General features: G+C 35.9%; 5 protein-coding genes, 1 long non-coding RNA gene and 2 other non-coding genes across 10 annotated transcripts; 4 read left to right on the forward strand and 4 right to left on the reverse strand.

Annotated features, from left to right (window-relative positions):
• Positions 1 to 15: 15 nt before the first annotated feature.
• Positions 16 to 2438, reverse strand: LOC106438799 (protein SGT1 homolog B). 3 transcript variants are annotated; one of them, XM_013880083.3, is made up of 10 exons: positions 2114 to 2438; positions 1811 to 1880; positions 1539 to 1663; positions 1302 to 1428; positions 1120 to 1216; positions 968 to 1033; positions 748 to 886; positions 533 to 609; positions 353 to 457; positions 16 to 270 (listed from the first exon to the last, which is right to left on the reverse strand). In XM_013880083.3, the coding sequence occupies exons 1-10, from the start codon at positions 2271 to 2273 to the stop codon at positions 163 to 165; spliced, it is 1074 nt and encodes a 357-aa protein (XP_013735537.2). In that variant the 5' UTR covers positions 2274 to 2438; the 3' UTR covers positions 16 to 162. The 3 variants fall into 3 exon arrangements, with proteins under 3 accessions (XP_013735537.2, XP_013735536.2, XP_048632000.1); XM_013880082.3 differs by having other exon boundaries at positions 533 to 612; XM_048776043.1 differs by having other exon boundaries at positions 353 to 612.
• Positions 2439 to 5164: 2726 nt separating this feature from the next.
• On the reverse strand, positions 5165 to 5237 carry TRNAA-AGC. The gene has a single exon. It is a non-coding gene; the product is annotated as a tRNA-Ala (tRNA).
• A 574-nt stretch (positions 5238 to 5811) lies between these two features.
• LOC106443834 (E3 ubiquitin-protein ligase RHA1B) lies at positions 5812 to 6748 on the forward strand. Its single transcript, XM_013885387.3, has one exon. It carries the CDS (start codon positions 6023 to 6025, stop codon positions 6488 to 6490), a length of 468 nt encoding a protein of 155 aa, XP_013740841.2. The 5' UTR covers positions 5812 to 6022; the 3' UTR covers positions 6491 to 6748.
• A 2231-nt stretch (positions 6749 to 8979) lies between these two features.
• On the forward strand, positions 8980 to 10402 carry LOC125606915 (beta-adaptin-like protein B). Its single transcript, XM_048776044.1, has 3 exons — positions 8980 to 9307; positions 9400 to 9589; positions 9678 to 10402. The coding sequence occupies exons 1-3, from the start codon at positions 9252 to 9254 to the stop codon at positions 9819 to 9821; spliced, it is 390 nt and encodes a 129-aa protein (XP_048632001.1). The 5' UTR covers positions 8980 to 9251; the 3' UTR covers positions 9822 to 10402.
• Positions 10403 to 11137: 735 nt separating this feature from the next.
• Positions 11138 to 11209, forward strand: TRNAT-UGU. The gene has a single exon. It is a non-coding gene; the product is annotated as a tRNA-Thr (tRNA).
• Positions 11210 to 11926: 717 nt separating this feature from the next.
• Positions 11927 to 16399, reverse strand: LOC106438798 (eukaryotic translation initiation factor 3 subunit A). The gene is made up of 13 exons (XM_048776045.1): positions 16286 to 16399; positions 15981 to 16071; positions 15423 to 15904; positions 15141 to 15356; positions 14676 to 15044; positions 14563 to 14592; positions 14258 to 14485; positions 13995 to 14156; positions 13484 to 13912; positions 13198 to 13404; positions 13023 to 13103; positions 12733 to 12934; positions 11927 to 12642 (listed from the first exon to the last, which is right to left on the reverse strand). The coding sequence occupies exons 2-13, from the start codon at positions 16024 to 16026 to the stop codon at positions 12146 to 12148; spliced, it is 2949 nt and encodes a 982-aa protein (XP_048632002.1). The 5' UTR covers positions 16027 to 16071; positions 16286 to 16399; the 3' UTR covers positions 11927 to 12145.
• A 2099-nt stretch (positions 16400 to 18498) lies between these two features.
• Positions 18499 to 19942, reverse strand: LOC125606916. The gene is made up of 2 exons (XR_007338171.1): positions 19598 to 19942; positions 18499 to 18923 (listed from the first exon to the last, which is right to left on the reverse strand). It is a non-coding gene; the product is annotated as an uncharacterized LOC125606916 (long non-coding RNA).
• A 916-nt stretch (positions 19943 to 20858) lies between these two features.
• LOC106438797 (putative cysteine-rich receptor-like protein kinase 31) lies at positions 20859 to 23673 on the forward strand. The gene is made up of 6 exons (XM_013880079.3): positions 20859 to 22041; positions 22128 to 22249; positions 22336 to 22546; positions 22628 to 22865; positions 22966 to 23122; positions 23197 to 23673. Exons 1-6 carry the CDS (start codon positions 21105 to 21107, stop codon positions 23506 to 23508), a joined length of 1977 nt encoding a protein of 658 aa, XP_013735533.1. The 5' UTR covers positions 20859 to 21104; the 3' UTR covers positions 23509 to 23673.
• Positions 23674 to 23828: the final 155 nt, after the last annotated feature.

Below are 23828 nucleotides of genomic sequence, written 5' to 3' on the forward strand. Positions count from 1 at the left end.
AGAGTCTCGGGAAAAGAACAGAACAAAAAACTTTTAACGTTTACTCATAACACAACACAAGAATGTAGAAGACAGATTCAAGCAAAAACCAAAAGAAACTTATGTTTAAAGATTTGTCATAATTTTTGACAAAGAAACAGAAAAGAGGATTTAAAAAGATGGTCAATACTCCCACTTCTTCAGCTCCATGCCATCTGGTGGAGTGCTCTCCACTTTCTTTGTCCCAACCTCCTTCCAGTTCGTAGACAGCACCGTCCCATTCGACTCTGCCTGTCAAACCAAAAACCATATATCGTCAGTTAAAAGAACAAATAATAAGTTGTTAAGACAAAAGAGAGATAGATGAGCTTACAAATGATTTGTTCATGGCTCGCCTCATGTCCTCATCTGCACTCTGGTATATGTCGCTGAAAAACTTGTTCATAGCTGCATCTCCATCTAGCTTCTCATCCTTCTCCTGCACATTCAAAAGCGATAAGCAGAAATAGTATGAAATAAAGTAAAGCCAAGCTTGTGGAGCTAAAAGAGGAACCTGTTTCTTCACTTCAGCTTCCAGCTTGTCCCAGTCTTTTCCCGGCTTAGAGGATGGGTACACCGGCCTCTGAGACACTGCTGCATATGAACATAGAGTTACATGAGAATAGGGTGTTTTAGGTTTTACAACTGGAACTAATAAAATAAACACGAAGATGGTGTCTGCTGAAATGAACTGCAACAAAAATGTGTGAAGGTTTAAAAAAAAAAAACCTGATGCAACATTGGGTTTAGGCAGAAGAGCTTGCCCTTTGCCATATTCAAGGGAGGCCCAAGTGACTATCTCTGCTTTTGCGAGACGGATCTCAACTTTGGTTGACAATACCTCATACCTGCACTTCTCTGGTATTATCTATATAACATCCATGAAGAATGATTTAGTAAGACAATGAATACAAAATCACACAATTCAATTTATCAAATATATATATACCTTCCCGAACAATCTTGGCTGGAAATGATACGCTTCTTCTCCAGCAACATCAATTACAACACTCAGCTGCAAAAAAGCCCAAATAGATATCTCAGATCAGTACACATTCATCTGACGAAAGTAATGCAATGATCTAATTGCAGGATACTCACAATCTGGTCACCAAACTCTACATTCACGTTCTGCTTTGGTATTCCTTTAGCGAAAATTGTCACCACAACCTCCTCTGGCTTCTGGTAGAACTCGTGCCTGTTGAACCATAGAGTTTGAGATACTCATTGTTTCAAGAAGTTAAAAAAAAAATAGGAAAGAACACTTCCAACGACTAAACTACCTGAACATAGGTTTGGCAGGTGGTGCAGGGCTTGGAACAGGAGGAGCATCAGCTGCGGTTGCTAGTGGTGTTGTAGAGCTTGAAGGCAAAGTCGGTGGCACCTGTTGAACCAAATCTTTCTCTTCTTCTGAAAAGACATTAAAAGATTATGTTATAAATCCAAGACTAGCAGCAGATGATAATTGTTGAGAATCATTTAGCACACTTTCTCTTAAGCTAAGGAGTTGATGTAAAAACCTGCAATGAGAAGGTTGCATTCATCTATCATCTTCTCAAACTTGGATTCATTAGGTGCAACGGAAGCGCCCTTCTCAAGAGCTGCTTTAGCAGTAGCATACTCTTCTAGCTTCATACAAGCAGTGCTGCAAATAAAGTATAATATGAGAAGATAAAAAAACATCAAAGTTAATACAGAGAGACGATGTAGATACAGAATAGTACGGGAAGATAAGCTATAATTAAAATCAAATATATATATATATATATAACAATATCATATTGTATCATACCCCTTTCTGAGATAAGCTTTGGCCAAAGTAGGCTCCAACTCGATGGCTTTGTTGGCATCTGCAACAGCTTCTGCTCGCACAAAAGACAAAAGTTTTAGATCAAACAATCTAACAAGTAGTTCAGTTCTTTACTAAGGAACACAAACAATATAAGAAACCAAAACCATAACTAGATTAGCTGTTCCTAGTCGTTGTAGGATTACACGGAAACCCTAAAACTAAACGAATCGAACTTGGTTCCACTATGAACAGATCGAATTACATAAAGACAGGAGCTTTTCGGTGTTAGGAAGAGATTATTACCGGTGAAGTTAAGGAGTTTGATGTTGGCCTGAGCACGATCGGCGAAGAAGGAGGCGCAAGAGGGATCCAAGTCAATGGCTTTGGAGTATAAGTCAACAGCCACATCGAAGTCGTCATCTAAGAACGCCTCTTTAGCTTTTTCCGCCAGTTCCTTCGCCATTGAATCACTCTTTTTGAGGATTTGAATAAGACAAGATTAGAGACAGAAGAACCCCGAGATCCTCAGACTTTATTGTTTCTGAGCCTTAGAAAAACCTTTCGAGTTCTGTTAGGTCTTTTAAAGCATCGTTAATGATATTCAATCTCTTAGCCAATATGTTATTCCAAAATAAAAAAAATTCTCTTAACCAATAGATCTTATAAGAATATAAAGTTTAGTTTTTCAAAATTGTTAATTAAGACAATTGCATCACATGTCAAACAAAATTAAAAAAAAAGGTGATAGCAATTTTCCTTTTTAAAAGAATTTGATAATAAATATGATATTATAAGTAATTTAGTTAATAAAAGTAAAAGTTTCCTTTTTCTTATTTTTATAATGAACATGATATTAACAAAAAAATGATTTGTAAAAATCCTTTAAAAAGTATTTAATAATAATTGTAGATAATTATTTGACAATAATTTTTATTTTCTAAGATCCTAAAAAAAGATAACTGTGAAACATTAATTTATAGTAACTAGGTGTTTGGTCCTCTGTACGGACATAATTATATTACTAATATTTATTCATAAATATATTATTAATTTAAAAACTAATAAAATAATTTATTGTCATACATTTACAAAATCAATAACGACTTGAACATAAAACTATTTACATATGACGAAATCTTTCACTAAATATATATATATATATCGCAGAAATCTCTTTATATATAATTTTGGTTGTGCTTTTATTTTAATTTTTTTCATAGCTATCAAGATCTTCAATTATGTTTATCAAAACATAGTTAATATAAACCCACAATTATCCAGAGTATTTAATGATTTTTAATTCAAAATTTAATTTTTTATTCGATAAATACATGTTAAGAAATTTATCTACTGAAAAATATTATTATTTTGGATTTTGACAATAATAATACAATAGAACTTTTTTTTTTGTTAAAAACTTTTTTATTTTTGAATATTTTATTAAAATTAATTCATGTTTAATGGTTAATTATATAAAACACTAAACTTTATAAGGAGCATCAAATTCATATAGAAGACGAAATAAAAAGTACAAAGTATTTAATAAGACCATATGATTGTCATTTATTTGATTCACTAAGGGTTTGTTCTGTATATACTAAAGCACCTCAATAAAAATTGAAAAAACTTGACCAAAAGAACTAATGTCTTACGATGAGAACCTCAACGAGTATTTGCTGGCATTGCAAGAGAATGCTCTTGACTCTTCCCTTTTCCTATGCAAATTTCACTATTGTTAATTCTTTTTTTCAGTATCCGTACAGTATTTTTCTCTAGGTATATCTTGTCATTTGCAAAAAGCTCAAATTGCATTCAATAATTTAGAAATCATATAAAAAATCATCAACTTCAAAATGTTTCTTCGCGACTGCCTCTCCAATTCTACAACCAACTGAAACTCATGAGAAAAGCAATGAACATAATAGCTTGAACTGTTTTCCCTTAAAATCAAAGCCGGCGACCATTGAATTCACCCTTCATACTACTCGCTCCATCGTAACCTTGGCATCTTATATTTTTCAAACCATCAATAACTAGTTTAAGTGTCAAAGAAGAAGTTTAATATTTTCACGCTTTTCTCATGATGTTATTTTCATCGCTTCATATGTTGTTATATTATACAATTTATGTTTTTAATAGAAAATATTTAAAAAATAAGATTAGTAACCAAGTAAATGGATTGTCAATAATATTAATCCATGTATATTAATAGAAACAATTTGGCTTAAATATTGTAGTTATTCAAATTTCATCAGTTAAAATTTTAATTCATGAATAAAATGATATTATCTGTTTGTATTTTATTTTGTTTCTGTAAACAAATTAGAATTTAATAGTATATTGCATTATTTTGAAAACATACTTAAATATGCAATAAAAATTAGTTATATTTAAGAGTATAATTTTTTGTCCGCTTTAGGCGCGACGTAAGCCTTGGACCGGCACTGGATATAACGAGTTACATGACCTATCTTAATTTCAATAAGCCTGAGAACACCTCTGTTGCTAGCACATATAAGTACGTGCGCAATTGGTCTTTTATTTTTTTTTTGACAACAAAGCACCATGTTTTATTAAGCCGGTTCGAGTGGGTTAGTCTGAGCTAACCCCGGGGGAACCAAAAAGTTTACATGAGAAAATTCATAACCTTTCGCACGAGCTCCTTTAGCAAGGAGATCAGCACGAGAATTGAAATCACGATAAATAAAAGATAGGGAAAACAAAGTAAACGAAGAACGGAGATGAAAGAATTCATCCAATTCTGAAGCCAAAGCTGGCCAAAACTCTTCTTCTTCGATCAGCTTAACCATTTGCAGGCTATCTGATAATGTTTAAGTTCCATTTCTGCAGTTGTTCAAAAAAAAAAAGTTCCATTTCTGCTTCATCTCATGTTATTGGCGGTTTTAGCCTTTTAGTGTTTAAAAAGCTATCTTGTATACAAGAAAGTGATGTATAACGATCTTTCTTGTTACCCGAGTTATGTTTTCTTCTTACTCATCGCCATTCTAAGGACTGTTTTCTTCTCAGTGCTTCCACTGTTCTAATTGGGTATTGTTTGTTTGCCGTAGAGACATTAAACCAAAATTTATTGATCACTTTTTTTTTTCTGTCGACATTGTAATTTATTGATCACTTATGTATAAAGTGAATAAAGATTTTAGCAAAAAAAAAAGTGAATAAAGAATCAAATAATGAGTAAATGACTTCATCGCAGGTGAATAAGTACGAGGACGTGTTGTGTTGTATACCAATGGGTTTCGTAGCGAAAACCCAAAAGGCCCATTTATCTTGCTCCAATAATAAAAAAATTATTAACATAAAATGGCAAAATTATGGAAAAAAGACACGAAGCAATGGAGATGCGGGGTATCGATCCCCGTACCTCTCGCATGCTAAACGAGCGCTCTACCATCTGAGCTACATCCCCAATGGATATTAATTTGGTACTTCGCTTAAAATATATACAAAATATTTAAAACGTATATTTCTTTTGTGCACCATGTATATTTAAATATACTTTTTATCAGTGTTTTTAAAACCGAACCGACCCAATGGTTAGACCGGATTCGACCATAGTCGGATTGGATCTAAAAACTGGTTCGGTCATGAACCAATCACATAACCGAATTAGATCTCAAAAACATTAAAACTATAAAAAATCTAAAAATCATCCATATAAACGTAAAACTAGTTTATATTTATAATGTTTAAGTTTAAAATTTATTTATATTTTAATTATGTTTTATATTTACTAATATTATTTTTTAATTTATATACTCAATAAATATTAAACCAGATTTTTCAGGTTTGACTCGGTCGAACTATTAAACCATGATCTATATAATTTTTGGTTCAGTTTCTGGTCCGGTTTTAAAAATACTGCTTTTCAATGTTTACCAAGAGGGATCCATCAACGTTTCTTGTTTTGATATTCTAGTCATTTTCTTCGACTAGTTGCTGAATCATTGCCTTTTATGAGACCATCTCAAGATTCCTATTAATCTAGTCAACAGTAATATAAAATTTATATAATACCGCCATTGTTGATCTATTTCATTTTGCAGTCCTTATCTTTAGCCGCCGGCTTCAACTATATTATGCTAAAAAAAATATTTTTATATAACTAAAAATCTTAGGATCTATATATATACAGTTATACTTGTCTATGTATGTTCCACATCTCTAGCTTTCTCTTTTCTCACTCTATCTTCAATGGGTCTTCCGACAGATTTTAAGGAGCTTCAGATTCCAGGATACGTACTTAAGACGCTTTACGTCATCGGTTTCTTTAGAGACCTGGTCGATGCTCTTTGTCCTTACATCAGTTTACCTCGATTTCTAGACCACGAGATTCCTCGACCGGACCCGATCAGACCCGAAACCTTCACGACGGTGAGTCTTGCTGACAAGATTTCCCCGGTGGTTCGTTTCTCGGATATTCAGACCGATCTTGAAGACTGCTGCACGGTGTGTCTCTCTGATTTTGAGTCCGATGATAACATTAGGCAACTTCCGAACTGTCGACATGTGTTTCATGATCATTGCTTGGATCGTTGGATTGTGGATTGCCGCAAGATGACTTGTCCGATTTGTCGGGATCGGTTCTTACCGGCCGAAAAATATGCACGGGCGGGTCCGGTTTGGTATAGTGATGAATGGGAGAGTACCATTACATACTAACGGCGGGCTTTAATTTTCTGTCGGCAGTATTTGATTTTGCTGTGTAATTCCACTAAAACTCTGTATCTCTAGTGTAGATATTGATATCCGATCGATATTTTCAACAAAAAAAGGAAAAAATGTAACACAAAAAAAATTTGTACATTGCTACATTGATTTGTATCAAGAATCTGGCCTATTAGGTATCAGGAATATAAACAATTTCTTTTTTAAAAAAATACTAAAAAGGCACTAACGATAATACGTTTTGTCCCTCTATGTGTGTGTGTTTGTGATTCATTTTATCCTAAACTTTTTAGAATAAAAAAAGTGGGTTGCCCTGCTTAACACATCAAATTTCTGGAATATCTAATATAATCTAATAAGTCAATAAATATAAAAAAAAAGTCAGCAATATAAGATATTTCACTTAAAACTACAATTGGTTCTCTTGTAGGTTATTAATGGGGTTCAAACCAATTAAAAAATTTAGAAAATCAAAAAGCAAATAATTGTGTTTTTTTGCAGTAAGATTTCGGAGAACCGTTGTTAAAACTCTTGACTACACATGTGCATCTTTAATTGAAGCATCTTTTTATAAAACACAAAAATTAAATAAAAACTAAACTATTGTTAAAGTATTAATATTTTCATCACTAAAAAACTAACGTGAATATTTTACCATTGGATATTGGTATTTTATAACTTTAAAAAACATCAACGTTTTTTTAAGAGTTTTTTTTGGGTTCACCAGTACGCTGAACTTATTCAGTTTTAGAAAAAAATAACTAAATATTTGCCAAGTCATATTATGTTTAAAAAAAAAAATTATAATAGCTTTAAAAAAATAAAGTTTTTGTAACATTGTTAACGTCATCAGCAAAACACTAAACTCTAGTCTAAAACACTAAACTCTAAACAATAAATTATAAATCTTTGGGTAAATCTTAAAATTTTGGTTAAATCCTAGACTCTTAGGTAAATGTTAAACCATATCGTTTAAGGTCTAGGGTTTAAAATTTTTCTGACTATGTGTTAGGGTTTAGTGATTAAGATTCAATGTTTAAATGTTTAGTGTTTATGATTTATCCAATAATTTATGATTAATCCAAAAATTTAGAATTTACTCAAAGTTTATAGTTTACTGTTTAGAATTTCTTCCGCAAATCATGATGTATGAAAACAATAATATTAATCTATCTAAAGTATATGATATAGGAACAATAATACAAATATTGTACACATCCATAGGTTTACCATTGAAAGTTCAGCCCTCCTGTGTACGTCTTGGAATGTTTCTCATTTGCCCAATGACGAATGAGCACTGACCAATTATTTATAATTTTCTAATAATATCATATGATTTTTCAGGAAAGTGTCGGTGAAGGAGATATCTATCATATAGTGCGCTGCGATTCTACGAGTCAAAAACTTTCTGGTTCGATATTATAATTTGGGTGTGACTGCCAATTTTAAGAGTAAAAAAAGAGAGAGATATATGAGATCTGAACATGAGAAGGAAAAATTAAATGGGAAAAGAAAGGGGAAAATCGCATAAAAAACCTTGAAAGTGTCACTTACTAGCACTTTAAACCTTAAACTTTTTTCAATAACACTTTTAACCTTCAAAGTGACATTTTTATCATAAAAAACCTCGAAAGAAGAAAAATGACCGGCTGAACAGGTTAAAAACAATTTTTTTTTCAAAAAATAATTATTTAATTAATAAATAAACAAAAAAATTAATAAAAATTGGAAAATTTAACAAAAAAAATCATAAATTAAAAAAAGTGGGAAAAATAAATAAAGATTTAGAAAATTAAATAAAAAATAACTAAAATTCAAAAATAAATAAGATCAAATTAAAATAGAGAAAAAATAATAATAAATTTCAAAAATTTGAAAATTCAAAAAAGTTTTCTTTTTATTTTCAAATATAATGTCGGAAATTATCATTGGAGATATGCCAAAAACCGTCATTGGAGATATGTCGGAAATAACGGTTTTTGGCATATCTCCAATGATACGGTTTTTGGCATATCTCCAATGATAATTTCTGACATATATTTAAAAATGAATGTTGATAAAAAAAATTCATTTTCAAATGATTTTTTTTTTTTAATTTTCATTTTTTTTTTTGAAATTTATGATTTTTTTTATTTTTCTCCATTTTAAATTGATCTTATTTATTTTTTGTTATTTTTTATTTAACTTTTTAAATCTTTATTTATTTTTTGATTTTTTTAAATTTATGAGTTTTTTGTTTAATTTTTCGATTTTTATTAATTTTTTTGTTTATTTTATTAATTAAATAATTTTTTTTTTTTTTAAAACTGTTTTTAACCTGTTAAACCGGTCATTTTTCTTATTTGGAGGTTTTTTATGATAAAAATGTGATTTTGAAGGTTAAAAGTGTTAGTGAAAAAAGTTCAAGGTTTAAAGTGCTAGTAAGTGACACTTTCAAGTTTTTTTATGCGATTTTCCCGAAAAGAAAGGGAAGAAACGAAAGTGTTACTCTATCAAAGCTAGTGTATACAGATGCTAATATTTTTAGTTATATAAAAATATTTTTTTTTAAAGATAAAACATAATATACTTTTGTACCACAAACCACCAGAGGCTTTTGTGACCCGCTTGAAAACAACAGTTCAGAAAAGGACGAGGACATTGCTGAAGGAAGCAGGATAGTGCAGCTTCCCCTCCAGCTACCGGTCCTGCAGGAAGACAACCAGCTCCTGCACCGGCAGTCCCAGCTCCTGTGCCGGATCTGCTAGGTGACTTGATGGGATTAGATAATGCAGCAATTGTCCCGGTTGATGAACCCACAACTTCGTCTGGGTGAGTTGTGACTACTTGAATGATGAAATTAAAAGTTACGTTTGGTCTATTCCGTATATGAAGCTCGTTAAATCATATGTACTTGTTGGCAGTCCTCCGTTGCCCATTGTCGTGCCAGCTTCCACCGGTCAAGGTCTGCAGATAAGTGCTCAACTAACCCGAAGGATTGGGCAAGTGTTCTACAGTATGCTCTTCGAGAACAACACGCAGGTGGTGGTTGATGGTTTCATGATTCAGTTCAACGAGAACACATTCGGTCTTGCAGCTGCTGGACCTCTTCAGGTAAATCCATATGTGAATATACTCTTATGTCTGAAACTTAAGGTCTGTAATTTTGAAACCTGACATCCTGTGACTTTACTCTTTTCAGATTGTGCCTTTACAACCAGGAACATCTGCCAGTACAATGCTACCTACAGTCGTGTTGCAGAACATGCCTGCTGGGCCTCCAAGCTCGCTCTTACAAGCAGCTGTCAAAAACAATCAGCAGCCTGTTTGGTTACTTCAACGATAAGATTATACTTCATGCTCTTTTCGGTGAAGACGGTAGAATGGAACATGGAACCTTAACATATTGTACAAGATACACTTAAAACCAATGTAAATAGATAGGTTTCGAAGATTTGGTTTTGGTTCTCTGGAACATTCTGGTTTGTTTGTGTGTGTTTCAGACATGGAGGTCGTTACCAGACTCAAATGAAGTCCAGAGAGAGTTTCCAGGGATCACCATCACGAGCGTGGAATCAACTATTTATTTGCTCGCAGCATTCAACATGTTCTTAATAGCAAAGCGCAAGAATGGGAACCAAGACGTGATATATTAATCAGCAAAGGTTCCGAGAGATATGATGATTGCGCAGTGATGGTGGGCCAACCAGGTCTCAAATGCTCAGTAAAAACTCCCACTCCTGAGATTGCGCACCTTTTCTTCGAAGCCATGATGATTGACAATTTTGCCAAGGTTTTCAGATTTTTTTTGTTGTTTCTTTATTTTGATATTTTCTAACACCTGTTTTCTTTCAACACTATTTTATTGAAACTGATTTAGAACCTATTACATCATAGAAATATGACAAATAATGAAAAACTAATGGTTTCTCCACACCCAAAAATAGAAAAGATAAACATGATTGATGACACATTAGCAATTTCAAATTAGTCTTGTTTCGAAAGTAAAGTGAATTAGATGTTTCCGTTCCAGCAATAGCAGACAGACTTCTAATAGCTCCAGAAAAAAAAGACGAAAGCTATGGATTATAGCAAACACAAAAGATTCTAACAAAAAGTCTATTTTATTCTTCCTTTTAGTAAGCATCTGGAAAATGTATCATAGAATACTGAATTCATATATTTTTTTTAGGTGTTGCAAAACTATCTCATGCAATCATACTCCAATATTTAAAAATCGCACATAACTATTAAAGATACATGTGATTTATTTAGTTTTTAAAAAAATATTAAACCTCGATCCTATATATTCATCTATTTTCTTAACAATTTTTAATTGTTTTTATCACTCTATATTATTATTTTATATCATTATATTCCGGGATTTTCAGTCACGATTTTCCAAAAGAACAATACAACTTTGAACGAAAACATTACAACTTTAACTCACATCACAATTAATCACATTGAATAGTCTGTAATCGTCAAATTCACCGTAGCTTTCCAGAATATTCACAAATTGTGTGAAATGCCAGTATGGATATGTTTATTAATTAACTCGTAAGAAGGTTTAAACGACATCTCAGAAAGGGCAACACTGTTGAGTGTAGACATACATTTATTTAGATATAGATATTTCACCTAAATATAATATTTCAAATGGCCCGTATAGCTCAGTGGTAGAGCGTCAGTCTTGTAAACTGAAGGTCCGTAGTTCGATCCTGCGTGTGGGCACTTTTTGCTTTTTATTTTTTATTTACTTACCACTGCACATATCTGGAGCCGTTCATACTAAATCTTGCAGTTATAGTTTATTACAAAAACAGAGGCACTTGCCTAAACGCATGAAGATCGAGAAGCTTAAGCCATATATTTTACAAGAATCCAAGCTGGCCTAATTGGGAGGGGCTGTACGGACCCAGACCCTCACGTCAACAAATATGACGCAAGCTCCCCATGATTGGTTGCAAACTGCAATTATGTGGTCGCTAGAAAGCATGAATGGACTTTTTCATAATCCATGCACTATTACTTCATAAACAATACGGATCGACATTCACTAATTCAAGCATAATTGCGAACATTACAAGACAAAAAAAGTGATTTAACAATAAAATTATAAACATTACATGGGAAGATTTTGCGGAAGGTCCAAGGACTTGTATGCTGCTGAGACAAAGCTCCTGATGGTAGCCATTGAGCTAATGTCAAATCTTTTCTCTGACTTGATGCCACAAACACCTCATTCCATTAGTAACTTTTTTAGCTATGGAGTAGCTCATTTCCAACAAAAAGGGCCACATCTTTTACATTCTAATCGTCTTAACAAAAGTAAAATCTCAAAGCTGATGAACAACACACTCCCATAAAGTTAGTTAATCGTACAAAATTTGGATTGAGTTTCTATTCTTTTCCCCCCATACTCTGTTTAACGAACTAAACATTCAACAATTAAACGATAATACAAAAAAGTTGAAAAAAAGAAGCTGTTCAGTGTATAAAGTAAATCACAGCACAAAGATAAACGGTAAACTAACCGAACAAGGAAAGGAAAAACAACTCTTCATGTGTAGAGCAAAAAAAAACAGACATGAGCAAGTTTCATTTAATCCTCAAAAGTAGAGAGATTTGGCTAAATAGGAGTAAACTGGGGACCCAAAAAAATGTTACTCAACGCTGGGCGGGCCTGGGCCTGGAGCTTCCAAACGGAGACCGGCGTTCTTCACCACTTCGCCAAGCATCACCACCACTTGGACGGTCACCGCCTCTAGACCCAGGGACCCAACGGTCAGGCTTTTGCGACGGTCCTCCTCTGTTGCTTCCCCAGTGGTCATCTGCTGGAGGTGGTCCACGGTTGCCCCAGCGGTCAGAATCTGCAGCTGGTGGTGTCTGTGTTGGTGCTGAGACCTCAGCTGTCTGACGCTTGAACTTAGGAACATATTTACCAGAACCTTGTGCTGGCGCTGCTGCTGGTTGTGCAGCAGCGGCAGCAGGAGCAGCCGTAGGTTCTGCAGGGCGAGTGGGTGGTGCGTCTGTTCCCTTCAACAGCTCTTCTCGCCTCTTCTTCTCTTTCTCCTCCAGCTCTCTTTCTCTCTGCCTCTGCTTCTCGGCAATTTCGTCTAGCTTTGCTTTGTGTTCAGCTTCTTGCTTCTTACGTTTCTCAGCTTCTACATAAGAGTTGAACACAAATAGAATCAGAAACAAGAGAGGCTATGCTATATATTAGATAATCCAGCATCGATGTAAACAGATCTCACCTTCACGCTTACGAGCTTCCTCTTCTTCTTGCAGCTTTCTTATTCTTTCTTCTTCAATTGTCAGATAATACAGCTGCTTCCTCTTGATATCCCTTTCTTGCTTCCTCGCTCGGATCATTTGGCTGATGCGTTCCTCTCTCTCCGTCCTTATTTTGTCAAACTCTGCTTGTCTACGGCTTATCACTTCCCCTTGGAATGTTTCCTGCACACAGAAAAATCTGATTATGAGCAGCTGGGAAACATGTATATGAAGAATGAAGAGATACGACTTGACATTTGAAAACGCGGACCTTAAACTCCAACATTCTGGACAATCTGTTCTTCTCCTTCAAGTCACTCTCATGACGCTCTCTACTGAGTTCAACTTCACGCTGGAAAGGAGAGGGCCGTTTTAGAAACTCATATGTTTTCAACACAGAACGAAGTTGCAAGGCAAGAAAAGCTACTGTAATAGTAATGTTTTACCTGTTGCTCACGTTCATAAAACTCTCTTTCCTCCACCAGTCTTCGCTGATATGCAGCTTCAATCAATGGAGCAGCCTCTTCTCTCTTTGCTCGTTCCAAATAATCCATAGTTTTGGCAAGTTTCTGGAGTTTTTTCTCCATTTCCTGCCTTTCCTTGAGCTGCTCAGTTAAGGCCCTCTCCATCACAGTTTGCTTTGTCACCTTCTCCTACAATTTAGTTTATAAGCCAACAAACATTAGTAACACGCAAACTATAATATACAACATATTGTGTTAATACACTTACTCCATCTAAAAGCGTCTTTTTCTTTCCCTTTTTCATGCGTTTCTCTGTGTCCTCCAGCAACGCCTGAGCTTCCTCAAGTTCCTTCTCCTCTATCTCTCTAAGGATTCTTTGTTTCCTTCTCTCCAGAAGCTCTGCCGCAAGTCTCTTCTGTTCTGCCTCCTCAGTTAGCTTCTGAAGCTTAAGCCGTTTCTGTTCCTCCTCACGTTCCATTTCAAGTTGCTGACGCTCTTGATCCTCTTTCCTCTTTTCAATGATTGATTTCCGAGCAAGCAGTCTCTTGTGCTCCTTCTCAACAGTTTCTGCTAGGTTCGGTACTATGCCACCTATTTTTGATGCTTTACTTGGTACAGGATACAGCATAGCTCTTACTTTGTTCAAAGACTCAGCAAAAACAGCCAGATGATCCTTCAGTCCATCAGACTCAATCCCCTGATTGAAAAAAAGTTGATTATATCTACCAAAAGAGTCAATAGTTAAGAGTTATATCACTAAAGCATCAACAGTGGCTTACCAAATTGCCAAAAATAACAACACCCTTCATGTGATCAACTTTCATGGCAACAAAGTTGTTCTTCACAGCATCAACAGAAATCTTCTCTACCGCTGAGAATTCAAAGAAGGGGACCAACTGAGATAAACTCTCAATTCTTATAGTCTGATAGATCTTAGACACCTGATTAAACAAAAAACAATCAGCATAAACCACAAGACCAATCCAAAATGGTTGAATGGATATTAAACCCAACAAAGTAGAGAACAAAGAGCATTCTTTACCTGTTGAAGTAGCCTCAGAGTAGCAAGCTTCTCCAAAGAAGGAACATACTGGGAGAGTTGCACTTCTGGCAAAGAAGGAGCTGATGAAAGCTTCCCACCAGATTTGGAAATCTTTTCCAGCAACGGCTGAATCTTGGAGCCAAGATCAAGTGGGTGAAACTCATGCTCCAAAACATGGAAAAGATCTTTGACCTCCTGTGATGCACAGCTCAAAACACCTCTTGAAACCTGATTGTACAGTAACATCAAAATCAGATGCATGTATACAATACATGTTCTATGTGATGTGGCTGCTAGAGACTCACCAGCTCTGACAGAAGAGCTGACCTTGAAAGCTGGAAAAGAAATGCATTGAATTAGAAATATATAAAAAAATGGAATATACAAAACAGTAAAGTAATATCAGAGCCAATGTTACCATATCTCTGCCCTCGAACTTAGGTTCAAGATTGAAACCTATGAGGTTGGCCATCCTCAAATTGCGTTCTTTCTCATTTTCAAGCTCCATATGGGATGCACTCTGAGCTCTATCAAACGGCAGAACAGATAGCGCCGCCAAGACAACAGATGATGCTATTAGCTGCAAATCCTTTTGGCTCAAGTTCTTGTTGAAATTTTTCTGCAGACTAAACAGCTTGAGCCATGCATAAGCATGGTAAAGATGGCTAGACGAAATCCAGAAGATCTCGGTCAATTTGGAATAGTAGACCATCAACAAAGATGACTTGGGCGTTTTCTTGACCATGCACATTAATCCATATATATCTTCAACAGAACGGAACGCTTCCTAAAATTAAAAAAAAATGGATACATCAACAAAGCTTTCTCTAACTTGTTACTAGGAAATGAAGGACAAGACAGAACAAGTAGAAACAAAACACACCTGCCAAAGTCCAAGCTCAGTAGCAACTTTCAACTGATCAAATCTTGTGTCCAGGTAAAGCTGCAAGCTCTCAGGGGCTGACAAGTCAGGCCTGTCCCTTTGGTCTCTGTACTTGTTCAGATTCGCCAAATGGTTTCTAATGATTTCACAAAGCCTACGGAACTCGGTTGTTCGCTTGTACTGCTTACAGAACTGGAAGGCCTTATGTGCTGTCATCTACAAGAGAATAAGCGTACTTAGATCTTAATCAACTAATATCACAAGAATCTAATGAAAACTAACCGCATAAAGCGCTTCCAACTTTGAGTTGTTACGCAATATCTCAAGCACAGTCCTGTAAGTCTCCCACAGGAACTTAAACCACGGGGTAACCAACTCACGGTCAGATCTATCTTTCCCCTTCTCTCCGCTGACAATACTCAGCTGCAAATCTTCAGGCTTCCTATCAGCCTCAAGGTCATCAACATCAAGTGCCTCCTCCAGAGCATCAGCCTGAGAACGAGCCTGCTCAGCCTTCTCGGTAGAAAGATGCAAGAAGTGCTTGATGACTTCCTCCAACGAGCTCACATTCACTTGCTGGCATACAATACGGTACTGGATCAACCCATCTTTAGCGAACCGACCTCTCTTCAAGTCGACACAAAGGTCGAGATACTTGAACATGATCTTCTCGAGCGGCTTCTGCCATGCTCTGTACCTCTTGGAGGTGATGAGATCGTGAAGCGCCTGGAGGGCATCTTGTTTCTGTCCAACATTGATCAATTCTACAACACACATTCAGCAAAAAGGTCATTTCATGGGTGGCATGATTGAACTAAAAGGTCAATTCTGTAAACTTACCATCAGCACGCTTCAATGCGTTCTCAGGTTTGGCAAAATGCGCCATGTTTTTCAGACAAGCTCACACGGAAAGGATACTCTCAGCTTTGTTCTGAACAAATCAATAAGCATAAAACTGATTCAAAGAGAGCTTTTTTTTTTGCCCAAACCCTAAATTCAATCTCTTTCAAACAGAAAACACGAAAGATTCGATAAACTGATGTAAAATCTAGACTAGATGAGTTCGATGAGATCCGTCGGACAAGAAAGAGCAGAGATCTAATCACTGTCGTTTTCTGAAACAGAACACGAAGCTTGTAACTAACCTGGTCCGCCGTGATGATGAGAGTGTTGTTTGAGAGGAAATGGAAGCAGCGAGACTAGGGTTTCTTGTATTGGATATGATTGTATTTTGCAAATAACACCAGAATCTTCGATCTTTTTCTAAATTACCCCCGTTTAACTTTTTAGTGTTTATAAAACCCAATTATCTACGGATGTCCATTTTCTACATATAGTTGGTGTTATGCATTTCAACTTTGTCAATTTTTATCATCATGTTATTGAGTTAGATAAATATAATCAGAACCAACGGAAAACACTATATGAGAAATTTGAGGTTTAATCATGTTACAATCACTTTTAAAAACCTAAATACAATATAGAAAGATTTAACTCTAAGACACTTTCTTTTTTTTTAATTACACCTTGGGACACATTGTTATACAGACACACTTTCTCTAACAACTAGTGTTGGATTCTAACTAAGCATTTTCCTTTTTCTTTACATACCAAATATAAAGCTTCTTCCTACTGATTCTTTTGGCGGGATTTACTCCCAACCGTCGATCTTCCTTTATTGCCAAAGGCTGAGATTTAATATTACAAATCTGGACAAGACACATATCTAACTTTTAACAACCACCGCTAGATCTACTTCTTATTTCTGACGGTCCAGATCAAATTCTACAATTCACCATCTTCTTTCCCTCTATCATTCTTGTCTCTTACCTCTTCAATCTTCATCACCCACAAAGTTAACAAGATAATTAATCAGAAATCAAAACCTGATTATTGGATCATAAGTTGTGGTTTGTGAGCTAATTAACCTTGTTTTGTTAATGTCGTTTACTGTAACTCCAAGTTTTTAACTCTTTGAACAAAAACCCTTTCACTTCTTGTAGGTATCTTCCATGGCGGACGGCCCACTGTATGGTTATCGTTGGAGAATGGAATAAATTTCTTTAATATGTATTGACTTTACTTTTAGCCCACAAACTTTAATCAAGTCGCAGATTTCTATTCTGGACATTTTGTCTAACTTGGTTACGCTGGTTTAGAAACCTCATCTACCTATACACCCCGTACACTGCCTCAACCGTACACATGTACGCTCTTCCCATCAACTACATTATATTAACCATGTTTCTACTGCCTAGTTCTATGAGATGTGGAAAATTGGTAACAAAATTACACAATCACAGTTCTTACAGTTTTCTACGGAGTTAGATTTTCAGAATCACACTAAGCTACAAGTTGTCCACGTGTACAACTATGTCAACTGTACATCATGGAGCTACGAGCTGTCCACGTGTACAACAATGCCAAGCTACAAGCTACAATTCGTATACACAAAACAAAAATACACATATGTTCTATCCAAATCAAAACATCATCCTCGAACAATCTGACTGTAGTGAATCATATATACACCAGACCTTCTTCTACGATTGCGCATTCACTCACCTCCATCCTTCTTCTTTTTGGACATACCTATACACCCCCGTACACAACCACCTTCACATTTGTGTACATGTGAACATTTGTTGATAGCTAGTGTACATTATAAACCAATGTTGTTCCTCGAAACAATGTATATGTGGATAGTTAATAATATGCACTTAATGGAAATTATGTGTACATGTGAATACTTTACTATGCAATATGTACAACCCCACCCCCACCCCAAAAAAATACAATATCCTCATAAATTATGTTATCACAACTTCAAATTTTACAGCTTTAGCGATTTCTTCTCCCGTCCACAAATTATATCATGACTGTTTTAAATTAAGTCAAATTTGTAAATAATATGTACCAAACTGTCTCTTGACCATGCGTACAACTACACTTTATTGCATGCATGTACACGCCACCGAGGCACACTTCCATCAAGTTTCACATTACAGAAATCGCATAAATTCAAAACCCCAACTTAAAAAATACACACATGTCGCTTACTTGCTTGTTTAGACAGGGTTGACACTCATCTACCATGTCGCTTACAAGCTGTTCAAATGCAACTCGTACACATGTACATTTATTTACCCATCTCTATATGTACAACCCCCCCCCCCCCCACCCCTCAATCGGATATGATCATAAATTATGTCATCACAACTTCAAATTTTACAGCTTTAGCAATCCGTTCTCCCATCCATAAATTATGTTATGACTGTTTTAAATTATGTCAAACTGTCTCTTGTCCATGCGTACAAGTACGCTTTATTGTACGCATGTAGACAACACCGGGGCACACTTCCATCAAGTTTCACATTACAAAAGCATAAAATTCAAAATCCCAACTTAAAATATACATATACATAGACTGATTCAATTTCCACAATCATCAGCCCCTACTTGTATACAATTTTTCTTTAATGTCCATGACTACAACTACCTCTCTTTGTACACATGTACACATAAACCGTTCAAAGATAGGACATAAAATGAGTTCAGAAGCTTTTCTCATTTTGTACGCATGTACGCAACTACCCTTCTTGTTTTTAGCCTAAACAGGTTGACAAAGCACAAGCCCAGAAGCTTCTCCATCTCTTATGTCCTTTCAAGCACGCCCCTTACCATAAGAAGATACTCCAACAATGAATTACAATTGTGCCTTTTGCTTGGGTATATGTCTGTCGCAAACAACCGCGACTGCTCCTTCATGTGGTTCCGCTATCTCTGAAAGACACAAGCAACACAAGAGAGTATTAGAAATCTCAATAATCTGAACCATAAACCAGGGAACCCAAATCACTTCCCCTACACAGAAACCCTAGATCGGAATCCTACACCAAAATACAAAATCCAACACCTGTAAGCCCCTGAAACACAATAAGAACTAAGATAATGGAGATATTGCAGCCCCCTTAGGAATACATCCACAAATCCACCCAGAAAAACCCAATGAGTTGGGGATACACGCGTGTACACATGTACACAATTGCAGCCCCCTCACTTCCCCTCACGAATATATCCACAAATTGTACATATACACGCGTGTACACATATACACTATCTTGGTTGTTCATATGTACACACTTGTTAGTGTACACCCCACCACATTTTTTTCAAAACACCAAAACTAGTAACAAGCTTCGACCTTTTCCCCCATTGCATTATCATCATAGAAATCTCAAATCCGAAACCACAATCCCAGAATTAAAATCACAGAATCGAAACCCTAATCCACAAACTTTGAAAAGTATAACCTCACATCGAGGGTCTTGGGTAAAATCTCAAAATACACCCTTAATCTCAAAATCAAAATTCCAAATCCAAATCCCTAATCTAAAAATCGAAATCCCAGAATCGAAATCCCAAAATCGAAACCCTAATCCCCAAACAGATCTTACCTTTCGCTTTGCCCTTTGTAACTCTCCTCTTTCGCGATGACATCATCTTCTCTGTCCATGAGAAATCTCATTCGTCGCTCCGTCGAAAATCGCGGTCTCTGTCTTCTCCCACGGCGTTTTATTTTTTTTTTCACAGGTTTGTGCAAAACTAAAAACTCAATTTTACATCTGTTTCACGTCCACTACCTGAAACCTAAAAAATTTAAAATTTAAATTCCCTAACCAGCCCAACTAGAATAAAAATGTCTAATTACCCAAATACCCACACTTAGTTTGCTTTATGGAAGACAAACATGTATTCAACTACTAGAAAGTACCTTAGTAGCACATTGTGCTCTCCTATGTAATAAAAAGACATAATGTGTCTATTTATGTTAATAACTCTACAATATAGTCTAAAACACGAAAATACATATTTGCAAATAATTAAAAACTTTGGGCCAATTTTCAATTTCTTGAAACTTATTAAAACTCGTCTAGAAATGTTTTTAGCGATTGGTGTCGACCGACATCAATGGATGATATCGATCGACACCATGTCCAAAGCTTAAATCTTGACTTGTTCTCTTCAGCTACAATTTTCTTTATGTTCCAAGATGCTCCAGAATCTTCAATTTTGTCCAAAACATACTTAAACCTCCAATAACTCAAAAGAGATTCGAAATACCAAAAATATTCTAAAACCGGACTTGTTTCATCGTCCATAACAAGCATAATGTATCAACCAGACATGTCAATAATATTTCAGATGGTTACCATTTACCAATTAGTTCTATTGTTCTACATGTGCCTCACCCACCTGTATTTTTCTTCGGGAGCCAACCCAATTTGGGCCCTTTCACCTCTGGATCCGAGCCAGGCCAATCAAGTAGCAAGTCTGTTCCTTGTTCTATTGACAACGCAACGATCAACTGACTCCTCGTTGAATTCTTGCTATACTGCACTCTGAAGTATAACCTCAGCACGTTTACAATCACTCCGTACAATTTTCCCTGTAGTAAAGTAACTCTAGCTAGTTTTCAAACTCTGTGCACAATGAAACAAAAAAATTAATTTAATTTAGTGCTGAGTGCCCATGTGTAATAATCATAAGTCTTGTTAATTTGACTTTAATTTACCTAACTTCTATTTCATAAAACTGTTAATAATTTTCTAATGTATAAAGTTGACAAACTTCAACTTCATCAAATTATCATGAATCTTCTAATCATAAAGTTGACATATTTAGTAGTAGTAATATTATTGGCTGCCTTCGTAAGTTCCAACGTCACTTTAAAGACTTTATCGAAGGGCTGCTGGTCGTGGAGAACTGATAATTGGAGCATGATTACTTTCATCCTTAATAAAATATTTGAATTTATCCAAACGTCTGCCAATATTGACTTGACGACAATTCTAAACATGCAAGCTAATTTGACCCAAAATCAACGCTACTGTAGTGGAAATGTCTTTATTTAGATCAAAGATATGTTTTGATCTTTAACCAAAATCATCAATCTTTTTAAAAATGTTTTTAAACAATCTCTTGTCAATAATCCTCTGTTTTGTGCTAGCCGTCAGCTTCGGCTTTGTGTCTGCGCAAAGATGTGGGAACTCTCTGTTTTTCAGACCAAACAATGCTTACGATACAAACCGTCGTCTCGTTCTCTCAACTCTTGCATCCCAAGTCAGTTCTAGAAACGGCTACTACAACGTCTCGGTTGGTGATGGCCCTGGAAAGATCTATGCCTTAGGCCTCTGCATCCCAGGGACTGATCCAGAGGTCTGTTCCGATTGTATCCAAACCGCATCCGATGGTTTACTAGAAAGTTGTCCGAACCAGACCAACTCATGGGACTGGAGAGCCGACAAGACTCTCTGTTTCGTTCGTTACTCCAACATATCGTTTTTCAACCGGAGCGATCTAGAGCCGACACAAGCAGAATACGATAGTGGAATGTACACGGGTAACGTTACAACTTACACTAGAGTATGGAACTCGTTCATGGAATCTATGATCACCCGAGTCGGTCAGTCTCCATCTCGATACCTAGCTGATGTATCTCCTCGGATAGGTGAGAGACTTGATGATAATGTTTACGCGCTGATGCAGTGTATTCCGGGGATATCTTCTGACGAATGTGAAGCTTGTCTTCAAGAAAATGTACGTGCGCACCAAAGATGCTGCAATGGGTACATAGGTGGAAGCGTTGGAAAGCCGGTCTGCTATTTCCAGTGGGATGGTTATGCGTACCTTGGTGCCTTTGATGCTTTTAATGACACGCATTCCAAACCTGCTCCGCCGCCTCCTACTCCTCCCCCTCCTGCTCCTCCTCCTCCAGATGGAAACAAGATTGCTACAAGAGCTATTGTGGCGATTGTTGTTTCTGCGGTTACATTTGTGGTGCTTCTTGCTTTTGGATTAGTTATTTGGAAGAGATTGCACAAAAAGTTAAAATTTCAAAGTGAGTTAGTTACCTTTTCTAAGTTTATATTTTTTTTTACCTATTTGGATTGTGTAATAGTAACCATCTTATCTATGTTGTGACAGCTGATGATGACATGACTAGTCCACAGTCCCTACAATATGATTTTGCGACAATTGAAGTGGCAACAGATAAATTTTCAAGGAATAACAAGCTTGGCCAAGGCGGATTCGGTGAAGTTTATAAGGTATATATAAGCTATACTTGTATCTATGACTGCTAAATTGTCATCGAAGCTAAGAAATAAGAAGCTATTCATATGCACATTTGTAGGGAATGCTACCAAATGAAACCGAGATTGCGGTGAAGCGGCTATCAAGAAATTCAGGACAAGGCACACAAGAGTTCAAGAACGAGGTTGTGATTGTGGCTAAGCTTCAACACAAGAATCTTGTTAGGCTTCATGGGTTTTGCTTAGAAAGAGATGAACGAATACTTGTCTACGAGTTTGTCCCAAACAAGAGCCTTGATTATTTCCTCTTTGGTAATAACAAATAAACAATATTATATATGTTTAATTTATATTCCTTTTAGTATATTCTCTAAAAGTCTTTCTTTAATGCAGATCCAACAAAGAAGAGCCAGCTAGACTGGAGAAGACGGTACAACATCATCGGAGGGATTACGAGAGGGCTTCTCTATCTTCATCAAGACTCAAGGCTCACTATCATACACCGTGACATCAAAGCAAGTAACATTCTTCTCGATTCTGATATGAATCCTAAAATAGCAGATTTTGGAATGGCAAGGAATTTTAGAGTGGATCAAACCGAAGACACCACAGGAAGAGTTGTTGGAACCTTGTTAGTATTTACTATTCTCTTTACTTAAAAGGAACACAAATACCGATGAACACTTTCTGTTTCTTATTAAACCTTGAACATTGTTTTGTGTAATTTGCAGCGGTTACATGCCTCCAGAGTATGTGACGTGCGGCCATTTCTCTACCAAATCTGATGTCTATAGCTTTGGAGTATTGATTCTGGAGATTGTTTGTGGCAAGAAGAACAGTAGCTTCTATCATATTGATGATGATTCTGGTGGAAATATGGTGACACATGTGAGAAAAAATCAAATCAAAATCTTAATTTATTTTAATTGTGATCATCTCCTAAATATGAGTTGTTTAACCAGGTTTGGAGGCTTTGGAACAATGAAGCACATTTAGATCTCATCGACCCTGCGATTAGGGAAAATTATGAGAAGGATGAAGTCATTAGATCCATCCATATAGGACTATTATGTGTTCAAGAGACTCCTGCACACCGTCCAGAGATGTCTACAATATTTCAAATGCTTACCAATAGCTCCACTGTCCTACCAATGCCTCGAGCACCTGGATGTTTCCTCAGGAGCAGATCCAATTTAGACCCTTTAACCTATGGATCCGAGCCGGGCCATTCTAGATTCAACTCTGTTTCTTATTCTATAGTCACTCCTCGATGAAATTCTTGCTTATTCTCTCCATATATGACAATTGTGTATCATTCCCAAAAATTTGTGGGTATCATTTTCCTTGCGGCACAAGCAAGTCCAGTTTTCAAATCCTGTTGTAAAGATTTTTTAAGATATAAATTATTTTGTATGTGTTGGATACTGCAACTTTCTCAATTAGCTAGGTACGTACATAGTACATACATTATTGTCAATTTTAATTTATTAAAAAAAATTCTTAGGGATTGAGTTTAGTTGTCATTGCAGTCCTTGACTGTAACATAAGAAAATCCATTTGGAATCCGCAAGTCTATTAAGGTTTAATTTAACCC

Source organism: Brassica napus, chromosome A3 (assembly GCF_020379485.1).
Source record: "Brassica napus cultivar Da-Ae chromosome A3, Da-Ae, whole genome shotgun sequence".
NCBI classification, from domain to species: Eukaryota; Viridiplantae; Streptophyta; class Magnoliopsida; order Brassicales; family Brassicaceae; genus Brassica; species Brassica napus.